We start from the raw sequence: 14,339 nt of genomic DNA, 5'->3' as shown, positions 1-14,339 counted from the left end.
ATTTCCTTTTTAGGAAGATGCCTTCAGCTTCTGTGACACATTCTTTCTAATGGCATCTATTACAATGAAACTTTGTCCTACATGGGTGGTTTTTATGGGTTTTTTTGTTTTGTTTTGTTTGTTTTTGGTTTTGGTTTTGTTTTGTTTGCAAGTGGCCAAAGGTTATTTGGTGTGCTGAGTCTAGGGGCTAAGGTGATCGATCTTATGAAGGAACTCTACTTGTAGTTAAAAATAAAAGATGTAGTTTTGAATGATACGGGTTTTCCTATTGAACATCAAACCTGCTGAATGTTGATGCATCTTGAAGATAGGTAAGAGCAAGAAATTAGGGAAATCAGCACCAACTGAGTTCACCCCCCTGCATCCTTGTCATCCAGTGATACCAGCTTCATTTATAAGCACGTGTAAACAGAACTTGTGTGTACTCACACGAGTTGTGCTGTTCTGGGTCAGAACAGTGTGCCTAGGATCTAAAGGTATTTGGTGGGACATTGTTGTTGCTGGTTCTAGATGTGGGATCCTAAGGTGTTTCAGATTTGGGCAGGTAACATGGAAATCCTTAAGGATGTTTTCGTTCGTTTGTTTGTTTTACATATGAATTTTTTATATGCTAACAGCGGCTTAGTGCGTCTCCACAAGGGCAAAGGCAAACACAAACTGTCTCCCCAAGACTCTAGCACATGAGAAACTTACCCATGGTAGGAATACAGTAAATGTTGAACAGATCCATGCATTTGAACTTCCTAATGCTCTCTAGAATTAAGCACACAGCAGGAAGTAATATGCTTGTCTCTCTCTTTTACAGTTGTCAAATTTAAAAGTTCTGAATCACTCCCCAATGTCTGATGCCTCTGTCAATTTTGACTACAAATCCCCCTCCCCCTTCGAGCACAGCACTGATCAGGAGGAGAAAATTGAAGATGTTGCCAGTCACTGTCTGTCTCAGAAGGACCTGTATGCTGCTGAAGAGGAAGCTGAGACTCTTTTCCCTAGGAAGATGACATCCCATAATGGGATGGAGGACAGTGGAGGGGGAGGCACTGGGGTGAAGAAGAAAAGGAAGAAAAAGGATCCGGGAGAGCAAGATGGTGCAGCAAAGGGAAGCAAGGACAGGGAGCCCAAGCCAAAGAGGAAGCGAGAACCTAGAGAGCCAAAGGAACCCCGGAAGGCCAAGGAGCCCAAGAGGGCCAAGGAGCCCAAGGAGCCCAAGCAGAAGGATGGAGCCAAGAAAGCACGGAAGCCCCGGGAGGCCTCGGGCACCAAGGAGGCCAAAGAGAAGAGGAGCGGTGCTGACACTGCAGCCAGGACAAAGTCCAAGAAGGCCAGGTGCGTCCGTTTCCTCCCTCTGTGACCACTTGGCCCTGCCTACACTGAATGGGTTGCTTTTGGCCTTACTCCAGCCCCTGGACATAACTCCACTACTTTCATCCAAAATGAACCACTTTTTTACCTCTTAATGAGAGAAAGATAACTTTAATACTGGCGCTGCCATTTCTTGCCATTCCTTTTGGATTAAGGAGAATTAAGATATGTTTGTACACACAAGGTGTAAGGGAAGGGATGTTAGAGGTGTGGCACAGGGAAGGCAGTGGTTTTGGGGATAGCAGCTATCAGGACGGTGCCTGGTCCTGGGAATCTGTGTGCAGGCTGTCTAGGAGAGCCATGGGTATGCCAGATAGAAGGGGACTGCCTAGCTATCGTCGGCCGTGAGCTCTCTAGTGCGGGACGGCTCCTCATCTGTTTCTCTCATTCAGCATCTAACACGGTGCCTGACACATCAACAGGTGCTCAGGAAGTGATGAGTAAATGAGACCAGCAGAGACTACAGTAGAAAGCCCCAAGGGAATGAGCACAGATTCACTGCAGAGTGGGTGACATTAAGGGTCTTAACTAGAGATTCTATCAGGATCCAAATGTAGTCTTCACTCAGGAAACTCAGTATTTGTCATTGGAAAATACTGGAATTGTATTGAAATGGAATTGTATTGAAATGGAATGTTTTTCTTTTTGTCTCTTTCTAAATTCTTTGTGCAGAACATTAGATTTAAACTTTCTGAAAAAAATGCAGAACAAAAAATATATAACCTCTATATAGTTAAAAGGAACTTAAGGAATTTAAGTTTCTAAAATCTAAGTGCAGGGGCAGAAGATAGAAAGGAGCACCCATGAAAACACAGAGATTGTTGTGAATGCGGACATAAAGTATAAGACCATCAGACCTGTATAGGGTCAGGTATGGAGGAAGTAAATTTTAAAGAGAAGAAAGCATTTTGGATGGTTTATGCTATGACTCAGAATTTACTATATAGTTCAGTTCATTTTCAAAAGGATTTTGTTGGGACCGGGTGGATAATTTCATAATCCAAGTTAAAACTGCCTTATAATACTCATTCCCTTCTGCCTGGCAAGGGATTTCGTCTTTTGTCTATCATAGAGGCTTGGAGTCGGGGGTGATCCTAGGAATGTAGTTTACAGATAGTAGACTTAAAGTACCTTCTAGAAGGTCAAGAGAGGTAGGTAAAAATCAGGATTCTCACTAAAAAGAAACTTAGAGGCTCTGTTTCTCAGTGAACCTAATGAGTATACTCAGATCTTTGATGTGTGTGTGACATAGCAGAGTGAGTCTCTGTCTTTTGCTATAACTTTCATCTCCAAGTTACTTTGGAAAAGCTGAAGTGGTTCTTTAGGGTGATAACACATGTGAGGGAGATGTGAACTAGTGCGGTGACTTTCAGAAAACAAAGAAGAATTCCTGAGGATAGTGTTTTAGAATTAGGGTAATTGGAGGAGATTTTCACAGATCTACTAAGGATTTTGGTTTGTTTGTAGAAGGCATTAGAAAGCCATAGGTACCTGAGCTCACTAGCACTGGTCTCTGGTGCTTATCTGCTTACAACAATTCATGTTTACTTTGTGTGAGGTATGAAACAAGGAGATGAGTGTACAGACATTGCCATAAATTCCATTTGGGGGCCACAAGGAGGCATTCCACAAAAATACTTTAGGTGTCCATATATATATACAGCAATACTAAGGGAACTTGCCTGTGATCTAAATAGGCTGTATACAAGATAAGTGAGCTGGAGAAGTGCTTCGTAGTGTTTTCAAGGGCTGCTAACTTCTGGCAGCAGAAGACACCCTTTGAGAGGATCCTGGCAGATGGGGCAATGGGGGCAAGTTATGTGAGACTTTCTCTCTTGATTTGGGGCCTATGCAAAATTGACTTGTAACGTGATAGAATTCTGTGTAGCTTGGTAGGATATTGCACTGGTGGCCTTTCATTTCTTGTCCTTTATATATTTATCAAATTGCTTTTGATTCTTTTAATTAAAGATCCCACTAGTCAACAGAAGCAGTTTTAGTTATAAAAGGACATTAATTGAAAAAAATGTTGGCAATTCAGTCTGTGTTTTGTGCTCCCTGATATTATTCTCTTACAGATTGGCTCAAGTACATGTTTTGATTTGAGCAGTTATTGATTAGACCCGGACATTTGGTGGTTGCGGGTCATTCACTGAATACTTGGATTATCATGGGAGCTCCACAGTTGATTTAAGAGCTTCCAGTCTTTTCCATCTTTTGTCCATCTTGCCAGCTTCCACTGGCTAATCTTTCTGAAGCACTATTATTATCTTGTTTCTGCTTGTAGTTGGAAAAGGTAGTGAATCAAATGCCTTCATTTTCTCTCTTCCTTCCAGATCAGTTTGGAAATAGTCAACAGAGATTGGAGATGCAGTGATCAGCTTTATTATTATAAACTGGATTGAAGACCCTCCACCAGCTTGTGGCTGGAATTGGGCTGCTTGTTACTCCCTCAGTTGAGTTTATCCCTCAGAACTGCAGGCACTGTAGCCTAGAGAACACACTTTTTTCTCTTTATGGCATTTATGGGTGGAGTATGTTCTGTTCCTTTTTCCAGCCTCTCTATTCTGCTAGGTCTCTGATCATAGAAGGAGGAGTTTGAAGAAGGGCTGAAAATCTGGCGCCAATATTATTCTCTCCTTGGGAGTAAAACGTGGGGACCGGGAAATGAGATTTCCTCTAACAATCTGTACCTGATTTGAAACTTCTGACTGTTCCTCCTGCTTTCAAGACAAAATCCAGACTCCTTTCTCTGATATTTAAACCCTTTGGGGTCTGACCCCTCCCCCACTTCCGTCTCTGACAATAGACCTCACCAGCTAGCCTGATCTCACTGGCTCTTAAAGACACTCAACTTGTTTCTCCTGGATTGCTTTTGCTGTTCTTCCCAACATGATTCCCTGTCCTTCTTCTAGTATCCCAAGTCCTTTCCATTTCCAGGTCTGAGTACAAGTCCCAGTTCTCCCTAGAGCTTCCCCAGACCAGTATGCTGGCATATCCCCTCTTCCATAGAACTTGGAGCCTTGCTCTGCATAGTAAATCAGAGACTTTTTTCCCTGGGAGACCTGAAGGAGAGCTAGTCTGACCTGTTGTACTGCAACTAGGATAAAGGAGACCCACTGAGAAGTGACTTGTGTACAGGGTTGTGTCGTAAACTCAGACCTCCTGATCCCCAGTGCTCATCCCATCAAGTGCCGCCCTCAGTGCCCATCACCCAGTCACCCCCACCCCCCGCCCACCTCCCTTTCCACCACCCCTTGTTCATTTCCCAGAGTTAGGAGTCTCTCATGTTGTCTCCTTCACTGATATTTCCCACTCATTTTCTCTCCTTTTCCCTTTAATCCCTTTCACTATTTTTTATATTCCCCGAATGAATGAGACCATATAATGTTTGTCCTTCTCTGATTGACTTACTTCACTCAGCATAATACCCCTCAGTTCTATCCAAATCGAAGCAAATGGTGGGTATTCATCGTTTCTAATGGCTGAGTAATATTCCATTGTATACATACACCACAGCTCCTTTATCTATTCGTCTTTCAGTGGAAACCAAGGCTCCTTCCACAGGTTTGGCTGTTGTGGACATTGCTGCTATAAACATTGGGGTGCAGGTGTTCTGACATTTCACTGCATCTGTATCTTTGGGGTAAACCAGCAGTGCAATTGCTGGGTTGTAGGGCAGTTCTGTTTTTAACTCTTTGAGGAACCTCCACACAGTTTTCCAGAGTGGCTGCACCAGTTCACATTCCCACCAACAGTGCAAGAGGGTTCCCCTTTCTCCATATCCTCTCCAACATTTGTTGTTTCCTGCCTTGTTAATTTTCCCCATTCTCACTGGTGTGAGGTGGTATCTCATTGTGGTTTTGATTTGTATTTCCGTGATGCCAAGTGATGCAGAGCATTTTCTCATGTGCTTGTTGGCCATGTCGTCTTTGGTGAAATTTCTGTTCAGGTCTTTTGCCTATTTCATGATTGGATTGTTTGTTTCTTTGCTGTTGAGTTTAATAAGTTTTTTATAGATCTTGGATACTAGTTCTTTATCTGATAGGTCATTTGCAAATATCTTCTCCCATTCTGTAGGTTGTCTTTTAGTTTTGTTGACTGTTTCTTTTGCTGTGCAGAAGCTTTTTATCTTGATTAAGTCCCAGTAGTTCATTTTTGTTTTTGTTTCCCTTGCCTTCATAGATGAATCTTGCAAGAAGTTGCTGTGACCAAGTTCAAAAAGGATGTTGCCTGTGTTCTCTAGGATTTTTTTTTTTAATTTTTATTTATTTATGATAGTCAGAGAGAGAGAGAGAGAGGCAGAGACATAGGCAGAAGGAGAAGCAGGCTCCATGCACCGGGAGCCCGACGTGGGATTCGATCCCGGCTCTCCAGGATCGCGCCCTGGGCCAAAGGCAGGCGCCAAACCGCTGCGCCACCCAGGGATCCCTCTCTAGGATTTTGATGGATAGAACTCTACTCCAGTAACTCCCATTGTTTGGGTTTTTTTTTTTTTCCATTGTTAAATAATAGGTGGTGTCTCAATTTTAACTAAAGAAATGAACATTTTAAAAATAACTTGTCTAAAGCACAAAGCCATTGGGAAGCACTGTTAGGATTTGGCTCCAGGCTTCCACTTTTTTCTCCAACAGCTTTGCACATGTTTATGCCTCACTAGGGAATGTCGGGAATGTAAAGTGGTGGGGAGATTCCAGTGTCAGAGAAATTGTTTGCTTATTTGTAGGAAATGACCCTTCTGTAGAGTTTCAGTTTGCACACTCCATGGTGTTTTCTAATCCTTGAACGATTGTTAAGATGACTCCAGCTTTTCCCTGCACTGTTTCTCTTGCACTTGGAGTAGCAACCAGATAACTGAACATGTTTCCTCTTCTAAACAGGTGACAGAGCCTAACAGATTATCCTTTTCAAGGATGATATCAATAGTGATGAATATTCATTTACTGCAGAGGGGATAAAAGTCCAAAATGCTTTGAAAAGTATGAGAAGCTTTTTTTTTTTTTTTTTAACTACTATCTCTTCCTTTCCCTTCAAATGATCTCAAGAGTGTGAGCTTAATTCACTTCTTTACTGTATAAAACTTAAGCAAGAAAGCTCTCCCAGGAAGCCAAGGTAGGCTGTCATTTCCCTGACACTGGAATGTAAATTTCATTTAGTATAGATTAATTACTATTATAGTTTTTTTTTAAAGATTTTATTTATTTATTCATGAGAGACACAGAGAGAGAGAGAGAGAGGCAGAGTCCCAGGCAGAGGGAGAAGCAGGCTCCATGCAGGGAGCATGACGTGGGACTCGATCCCAGGTCTCCAGGATTAGGCTCGGGATTGAAGGTGGCGCTAAGCTGCTGAGCCACAGGGGCTGCCCAACTTTTATGGTTTTTAAATCACAGTACCTCTTCCCAAAGAGGAAGGGGCCACTGGCATAAGAAGACGTGTAGACAAAGGTACACATGCACGTGTGTATCCAAACATATACATAGACCTATCCATATGTAGACACACAGCGCCTGTATAGCTGCAGCAAGGCAATAGGAAAGGTAGGCAGTTGCCAAGTCAGATCCTGGGGCATCAACATTATATAATGTGTTCGGGCTTTGGGAAAATGCTTTGGTATTAGAAAAGCACCTTGGCATTTCCTTAGGGAGGCCAAAGAAATTTCTTACTGAGGAACTTTAGAAGATGTAATGGATTCTGTCCTCAGCAACAGTTTTGGGATCAGATGCTTCTGTGTTGCCTTTGAATTTCATATTTCTCTTTCTTGAAATAGCCTTCAGTAAAAGTTAGCTTCATGGCATTAAAGCACAGCTTGGTGAGCAGGAAAGACAACCCATTCTAGTATACGTGAGGTCGTCTGGTGTTCTTAACTCTGCATCTAGGGAGGAGTACCTAAGGAGTAAGTAGGTTGATAGCCCTTTAGGCTATACTATCTTAAATTGAGAGCTGAGCATTTTGATTGAGCTGGAAGTTGTTTTTGTAAGCCGGGGTCTTGAGTGTTGGAGTTCATTTTGTTGAAGGCAGAGCATAGGCTTTGGAATTTCCACACATGTCAGAATAGTTTATATTCTCTTTCTTAAAAGTCAAGAAACTGATCAGTGAGCTGGCTTAAGTGGAGGAACATCTACTTGGATCTGTGATGCTCAGACTTTCCTGTGCCTAAGGAATCACCTGCCTGGACAGCTTGTTAGAAAAGTAGATTACCAGACTACATCCCTAGAGAGGGCGATTTATTTATTTATTTATTTATTTATTTATTTATTTATTTATTCATTCATTCATTCATTCATTCATTCATTCATTCATACCTACATACATACATACATACATACATACATACCTAGGAATCTACAATTCAAAAGCCTGCCAGATAGTTAGTGCATACTTGGTTCTTAGGCCATCCTTTGAGAAATAAATGAAAGATCATTGGAATAGTAGAGCATATTTACGTTTTTGTGTTTAACATCTGCTGGTAATGGGAAATCAAAAGAGATGAATGATGTGATGAGCCCTATGAAGTAATGAGAAATAGATGTATTGGTTTCTGCCCTGGTTCCTGGCACAGAGCTCCTGAAACTCTTGTACATTCCTGAGTGATAGGAATACCAATCTCATTTCTTATTCTAGTATTTGGTCTTTGACCTGTTCCTGACATGGGACTCCTGAAACCACTATAATGTTCTCATTGATAAGAATACCAGCAGCATCACTTGTTCTAATATTTGTCTCTGATCCTGTTTCTGACACACGACACCTAAGCCCTTGCAAACTCCTAGGTGATGAGAATGCTAGAAGCATCTTTTGTTCAGTGAGGTGACTCTGGGTGGGCTCCTGGATGGCGACTGGTCACAAGAAAGACCAAGCATGATTAGAAGCTTGAAGTTTTGAGCCCCACTCCTCATTATCCAGAGAGGGGGAAGGGGCTGGAAATGGGATTGATAATTGATCATGCCTATGTAAGGAAGCCTCCATAAAATCCCAATAGTAGGAGGTTTGGAGAACCTTCAGGTGAGTAAATACTCCCATGTGCTGGAGGGTGGTACACCTCAACTCTACAGGGGCAGAAGTCCCTATGCAAAGGATCCTCCCACACTTCACTCTGTGTATCTCCTTATCTGGCTGTACATCTTTTGTCATATCCTTTAACAAACTGGTAAATATGTTTCCCTGAATTCTGTGAGCTGCTGAAGCTAATTAATGGAATTAATTGGGGGTGGGGGGTGGGGGTGGAGGTCGTCATTGGAACCTCCAGTGTTGGTCAGAAGAACAGGTGAATCTGGGCTGTGAATGGCATCTGAAGAGAGCAGGTGGGGGTGATGACGTGGCACTGAGTCCCCAACCTGTGGGATCTGATGCTATTTCCAGGTAGACAGGGTCAGAATAGAGTTGAATTCTCCAACACCCTGCTGGTACCTGAGAAGTGCTTGTTGAATGAGTTGGTTTTGTTTTGTTTTGTTTTCCAAACATACCCTAAGTTTTGGGCCTCAGCTTTTATCTGCATTTGTTTTGGCTTGTCAACCTAGAATAGGATATTTTTTCTCCCAAATCCAGGATGCTTAGTAACATCCTGGAAGAAAGGTTTTCTCTTTTCTGGTTTTCTTCTTTGACGGTTGCTTCCGGAAAGTTAAGCCCAGACCTTCCCATTATATAAACCTTAGAACTGTGAGTTGGCTGATACCATGATGCAGGGAGCACAGTAAAATTCAGTCGGTCCAGCTCTGTCTGGATTGCTTGAAGGTCAATCACTTGTCTTTGTTGAGAGTGCAGATCTTTGCGGAGCCTCCAGATGAGGAGCTAAGACAGGAATGTGTGTTGACCATATTCTGTCGGGGAACTTGTTTTTTATATTCTGACCACTTATTAGAAGAAAGAAGACACATGTGAAGACATATGAGTTCTGAGTAGAGACCTGTGCTTGGGACCCACTGGGCTTTCTGTGTTATAGGGAGGAAATGTGAATGACAATGGCAGAGACCCACCTCTGAAACTTTGGACTAAGTCTCCATTCCTATCTCTCAAGGAGCACCTGGAGTGCTTATTACTCTGTAATCCCCAGGGCTTTTTAAGTTAAGATTGGGTACATAGTCGGCTTTTACCGAATCTGAAAGGAAACAGTTACTGAATAACAATGTGATGAATACCTGCTTCTTTATTTCTTCAGTATATTTTTAGTGTCTCCTCTGTGCCTTGCTTTATTTATGAGTATTTTTGGTGGGAGTGGGATAGTAGAGGAAGGAAAGTGTCATAGAAGTATCATCTAGATCGCAGAGGAATTTTACGAGTTAGACAAACAGTCTTGCAAGTGTTCAAAAACAAGTGAAAGAACCTAGTATAACTATATACAGAATAGCTGAAAGGATTTGGCGGATTAAGAGTGTTTCAGTTGTGGTCCAGGGAGTCCCTTGGAAGTGGTGAGTATTGAGCCAGGTATTAAAGGAATTAGTAGATAAGAAAAGACTTGGAGCAAAAGGACCAAAAGACATTTAAATAAATGTTGGGGTAGGAGGTGGCTTCCAGGTTTTTTTTTTCCCCCTGCATTTACTTTTATTTGCATTTGTTTTTTGCTGAAATTATTCCCAGGCCATAAGTTTTTGATATCTGGGATATCTTTTTCTTCTGGGCAACCTCCTTTTCTGGTTTAGGAGCAGTCTGCTCTTTTTCAGTAAGGTCATCTCAGTGTCCAGGGAGAGAGCTCATGTATGAGTTAATCTGACCATGAACTGTGTAATCTGCATCTTGGGGGCATTATTCACCTGGATGTGCTCAATGGCCAGAAAATCTACATCTAAACCCTTAAGTCAGCATTATTCTCAGTATTTTTAAGCAGGTACAGTAAAAATTCACTCTTTTTGGCCACTGATCCTGTGTGCAGCCCCACTCTTTGGTCTGGGCACACCTACCAACTCTGCCCTTGTAGCACTAGAATGATAAACATTGATTTCAGACAGCAACATCCTTCAGATACTGGCAGCTTTTCAGATGTGCATAACCTTGATGGCCTGGGCAGTTTCATGTGGATTCTTAAAGTGAACATGAAAGTGTGAACCTATTGATTTGCATCAGTTTGTAGGGTTTTCTGGGTCTGGTGAATAGTTAACCACTTTTAGAGATCACTGTAGGCTGCTTATGGGAAGAGGAGGAGTGGTGGCTCCTAGGAGAATTCATTTGGAGGGGCAGGGTCAGGGGGATGGTCTGCTTCTAGTTTTAAGATGGTCGCTGAGCATATTTTTATTTTTACTTCCTAACCAAATAATAATGAAATGACAGGAAGGACAGAGGGGAATAAATCTTTAAAGATGAGATGTTGTGAATTTCTGGGCTAGGAAAGCCAGTGTTTCATTTTGGTGTATAAATGCTGTGAGGGAATCCCATCCCAGCTCAGAGTACATGCAGGAGCTCTTTGTAGCAGAGATAGAAATACTTCTTCACAATGGACTTGGCCGCCCTGGAGAAGGGATGGGAGGCAGGCCAGAAATGTAGGTGATTGATGAAGGGACTGTCTATAGAATGAGTGTCATATGACTTGTCAGCTTCAGCTAAAATCAGGTAATTACTCTAAAGATACTGAGCAGTTTGCCCTGAGTGTTAGTCTGGGGCTTCCATCAATGGGAAGGGGACTTAGAGCTAGTTGCTTTACCTTTCCCTGTCAGTACCCTAAAAGGGGGCAAGAGGGTCAGCTACTTATGTGTAGAGTTCTAGGCCAGGCCTCTCATTCAAGGGTGAGGCTTGGTCTCACCATCCATCTGTATTATCGACCTCATTCATCTATTTAAATTTTCAAAAAAATATTTTATTTATTTATTTATTTGACACAGAGAGAGACAGCACAAGTACAGGGAGTGGCAAAGGGAGAGGGAGAAGCAGGCTCTGCAGGGAGCCTGAATTGGGGCTTGATCTCAGGACCCTGAGACCTGAACTGAAGGCAGACACTTAACTGACTGAGCCACCCAGGCGCCCTTCCGTCCCATTCATTTTAAACAGGAGCAATCCACCAAAGATCATTAAGACTGTAGAGGCAAATTTTAAACAGCAAAGGAGGAAAAAGGAATGAGTAGAACAATTGTCTTCAGAAGAAAGACCAGGGAAAAAACTTGTAAAGGTGTTAAGTTTGCATCCTCAGATTCAAGATGATATTTTGTCTGCAAAACAAGGATGAATTATGAAACGGGAGCAGTCAGAAAATGAGAATTACTGAAAATTTAAACTAAAATAATTCAACAAAAATATTGAGTAGAGGGAAGAGAAGGGGAGATATGTAATATCCGAATTAATCGACTTTCATATCAGGATGTCACCAATTGTTGCTTGATGTTGATAAATAAAGAACTAGAGGCATACTGGAATTAGGGTGCTATCATTCAAATGCACTTCTCTCTGGAAAGTGGGGTTTGGTGTGAGTAGGGGTGGGTTGTCAGTTGAACACCTACAATTTTTGAAATTTTATTTCTATTTGCTTTTATAACTTTTAGTAAGATTACTTATTAAAACTGTACTTTTTCATCTTCTAAATATGTAATGTTTTTGTTTCAGTTTTTACTAGGATAATGTCACAAACTAATATAATCTTTTTTTAAATTTTATTTATTTGATTGAAAGAGAGAGTGAGAGCGCAAGAGCACAGCAGGGGGAGGAATAGGCAGGGGGAGAGGGAGAAGCAGGCTCCCTGCTGAGTGGGGAGCCTAATGTGGGGCTAGATTGCAGGACCCTGGGATCACGACCTGAGCAAAAGGCAGACACTTAACCACTGAACCATCCAGGTGCCCCTAATCTATGTCTTTGATGGTGCTGATGATACAGTTAAAGAGACTGAGGACAGGGTAGATTTGCTTCTGATTTTCGTCTACAGATGACTACATCCATACCAAAACAATTAGTTCTATGTATTTTTTTCTTTTTCATTTAGCCAGGATTTTTGTCATCTCTGCTTACCTCAATTCTCTGTGTATAGACTGAACCAACATGGGCATTAAGTAAAAGTTGAATTAAGAGTGCAGAGGAGCTCTTTGGGTGCCATATCCATTTTTTTAGTATTGTACTTCTGGCAAGAAGATCAGGGCCATGGCAAAGCCCAGACTGGAAACTTCTCCAAAGGGTTGTTCCTGGAGTAGACATAGTTCCGGGCTTTTCTCCTCAGCCACGTGCACGTCTGTGGAGGTGGTAACTGGCATTACATGTGCTGTTTTCAGTTCTGAATTTGGGAATTACGGTAACTCACTGTGCCAATAACTGATTTTTCCTGTTGAATTTGATGAGTATTTTATAAGGTTTAATTTAAAAATGGGATGATGCTGTTACTTTGAAATAATGGGATTTGATAGATAAAAAAAATTTTATTATCCGGAGTCTTTGGGGGCAGAGTAATAAACGACTTCTAGTAGAACAGTGTTGTGACACACACCCAGATCTTTCTCTTCTTACTCAGATCCAGCACTCAGTTTCTAACTCTCAGTTCTACCAAAGAAACGTGGATTTTGGGGACTGGAGATGAAGCTGGGAGGAAAGTTTGAGAGAGTCCTGTCTATCTATTGCTTTCATGAATTTTCTATATGTAGCTACTGTAATGTAATTTCCTACTCGGAAGACCCCTAAATTCCTTATTTTCCTAATACAAACTGCACAAAGTAAAGATGTAGAAAAGCTTCTTGGCTGGTGAAGGTGTATAGAGGACAGCAGGAAAGCTCTGGGATGAGGCCTGCTAATCAGCTGTTAGTTCCCTGAGCCAGTCGTCTTCAATGCTTCTGTTTATATACTGCAAGTGTCTTGTGTGTCATAAATACATAATAGATGCTTTCTCTAAATTTAGTAGATAACATGTTTTATTGTAAAATCAAGTTTGACTTTTGTTACTAAAAATAAGTGCTTTGAGCCTCCAAAATCTTGTCTACCATTTTTCTTTCTGTCCTTGCACGTTAGTTTGTTTCAACTCTGAAAGCTAGAAAAGAAGATTATAAAAATGAAATGGCTTTGATCCAGCCCCAAGTGCCACTAAATCGTGAGAGCATTAGGTCTTTGTATAATACAGAATTCCCTTGGTTATAAGTGACATAAACCCAACTTGAATTAAGTAAAAAAAAATAATAGTAACAAAGGGTTCACTGGCTTAAGGAATCAGAACCAGGAAGTGTAGTTGAGGATTCCGCCAGTGTTCTTTATCTCCATACCTCCCCCTGCATCTTTCTGGGAGTCAGCTTCATCTTTTTCAACTGCTTTTCTTCCTGAGGCTAAACATTGGCTGTCTGCAGCTGTGGGCTCACAGCTTAACAACCTTTTGTAGGAGGAAAAAGATTCACTTTCCTACCCAATCCCCCCCCTCCAATTTTTTTTTTTTTAAGGAAAGACTCCCAAGTTGGCCTGGCTAGGTTATGTGTCCACCCCTGGATCAATCACTGTGGTACAAGGAATAGGATCCATAGCCCAGCCTGACCTTCTGCCCACTTGTGTAGTCTGGAAGGTCCATATTGGCTATCAGCAAAAAGATGCTGAACAAACACAGTATCCAGCTCGGTCATGGAATAGTTATGTATCAAAGCAAACACTATATTTGTTTTTTCTTGAGCCATTTGAGAATAAGGTGCATATATCATGACTTTTTATCCCTAAATAATCCCGTGTCTCTTCCTAAGAGTTAAGGCCATTTTCTTATAACCATTGTCTAGTTAACTGCTTTTGTTCACTTGCAACTAATAAGCAGTCTGTGGGGAGACACTTTAAGATCATGCAAAAATCTTGCTCATTTTCAAGTTGTTCTCCCTAGATTTAACATTCCTTGATGGTACTGGACTATACTATGTTTCTTATAGTGGTTACAAAATGATTTTCCAACTCCACATTTCCTCTGCATTTACCATTTGGGTTCTGTAGTAAGCAAGAGCTCTCCCTTCTCCCTTATTTATTCATCATTTATCTATCTCTCCGTGATTGGTATGGATTCCTATTGTTCTCAGCGTCTATAATTCATTACTGGCCTTAGTTGCTTTGGTGCT

At 41.6% G+C, this 14,339-nt stretch overlaps 1 protein-coding gene across 6 annotated transcripts in view; it reads left to right on the top strand.

Annotated features, from left to right (window-relative positions):
- The window catches only part of CHD6 (chromodomain helicase DNA binding protein 6), a 203,653-nt gene that overhangs the window by 66,077 nt on the left and 123,237 nt on the right, over positions 1-14,339 (top strand). For all 6 annotated transcript variants that reach the window (XM_025470093.3, XM_035705853.2, XM_025470092.3 and 3 more), the window contains one exon: positions 806-1,326. In XM_025470093.3, the coding sequence (XP_025325878.1) occupies positions 806-1,326 (521 nt within the window). The remainder of the gene's footprint in view (positions 1-805; positions 1,327-14,339) is intronic.

The sequence above is a fragment of the Canis lupus genome, chromosome 24 (genome assembly GCF_003254725.2).
Source record: "Canis lupus dingo isolate Sandy chromosome 24, ASM325472v2, whole genome shotgun sequence".
Classification (NCBI taxonomy): Eukaryota; Metazoa; Chordata; class Mammalia; order Carnivora; family Canidae; genus Canis; species Canis lupus.
Note: the sequence above shows the minus strand (reverse complement) of the source record. Positions and strands in the feature narration are given on the sequence as shown.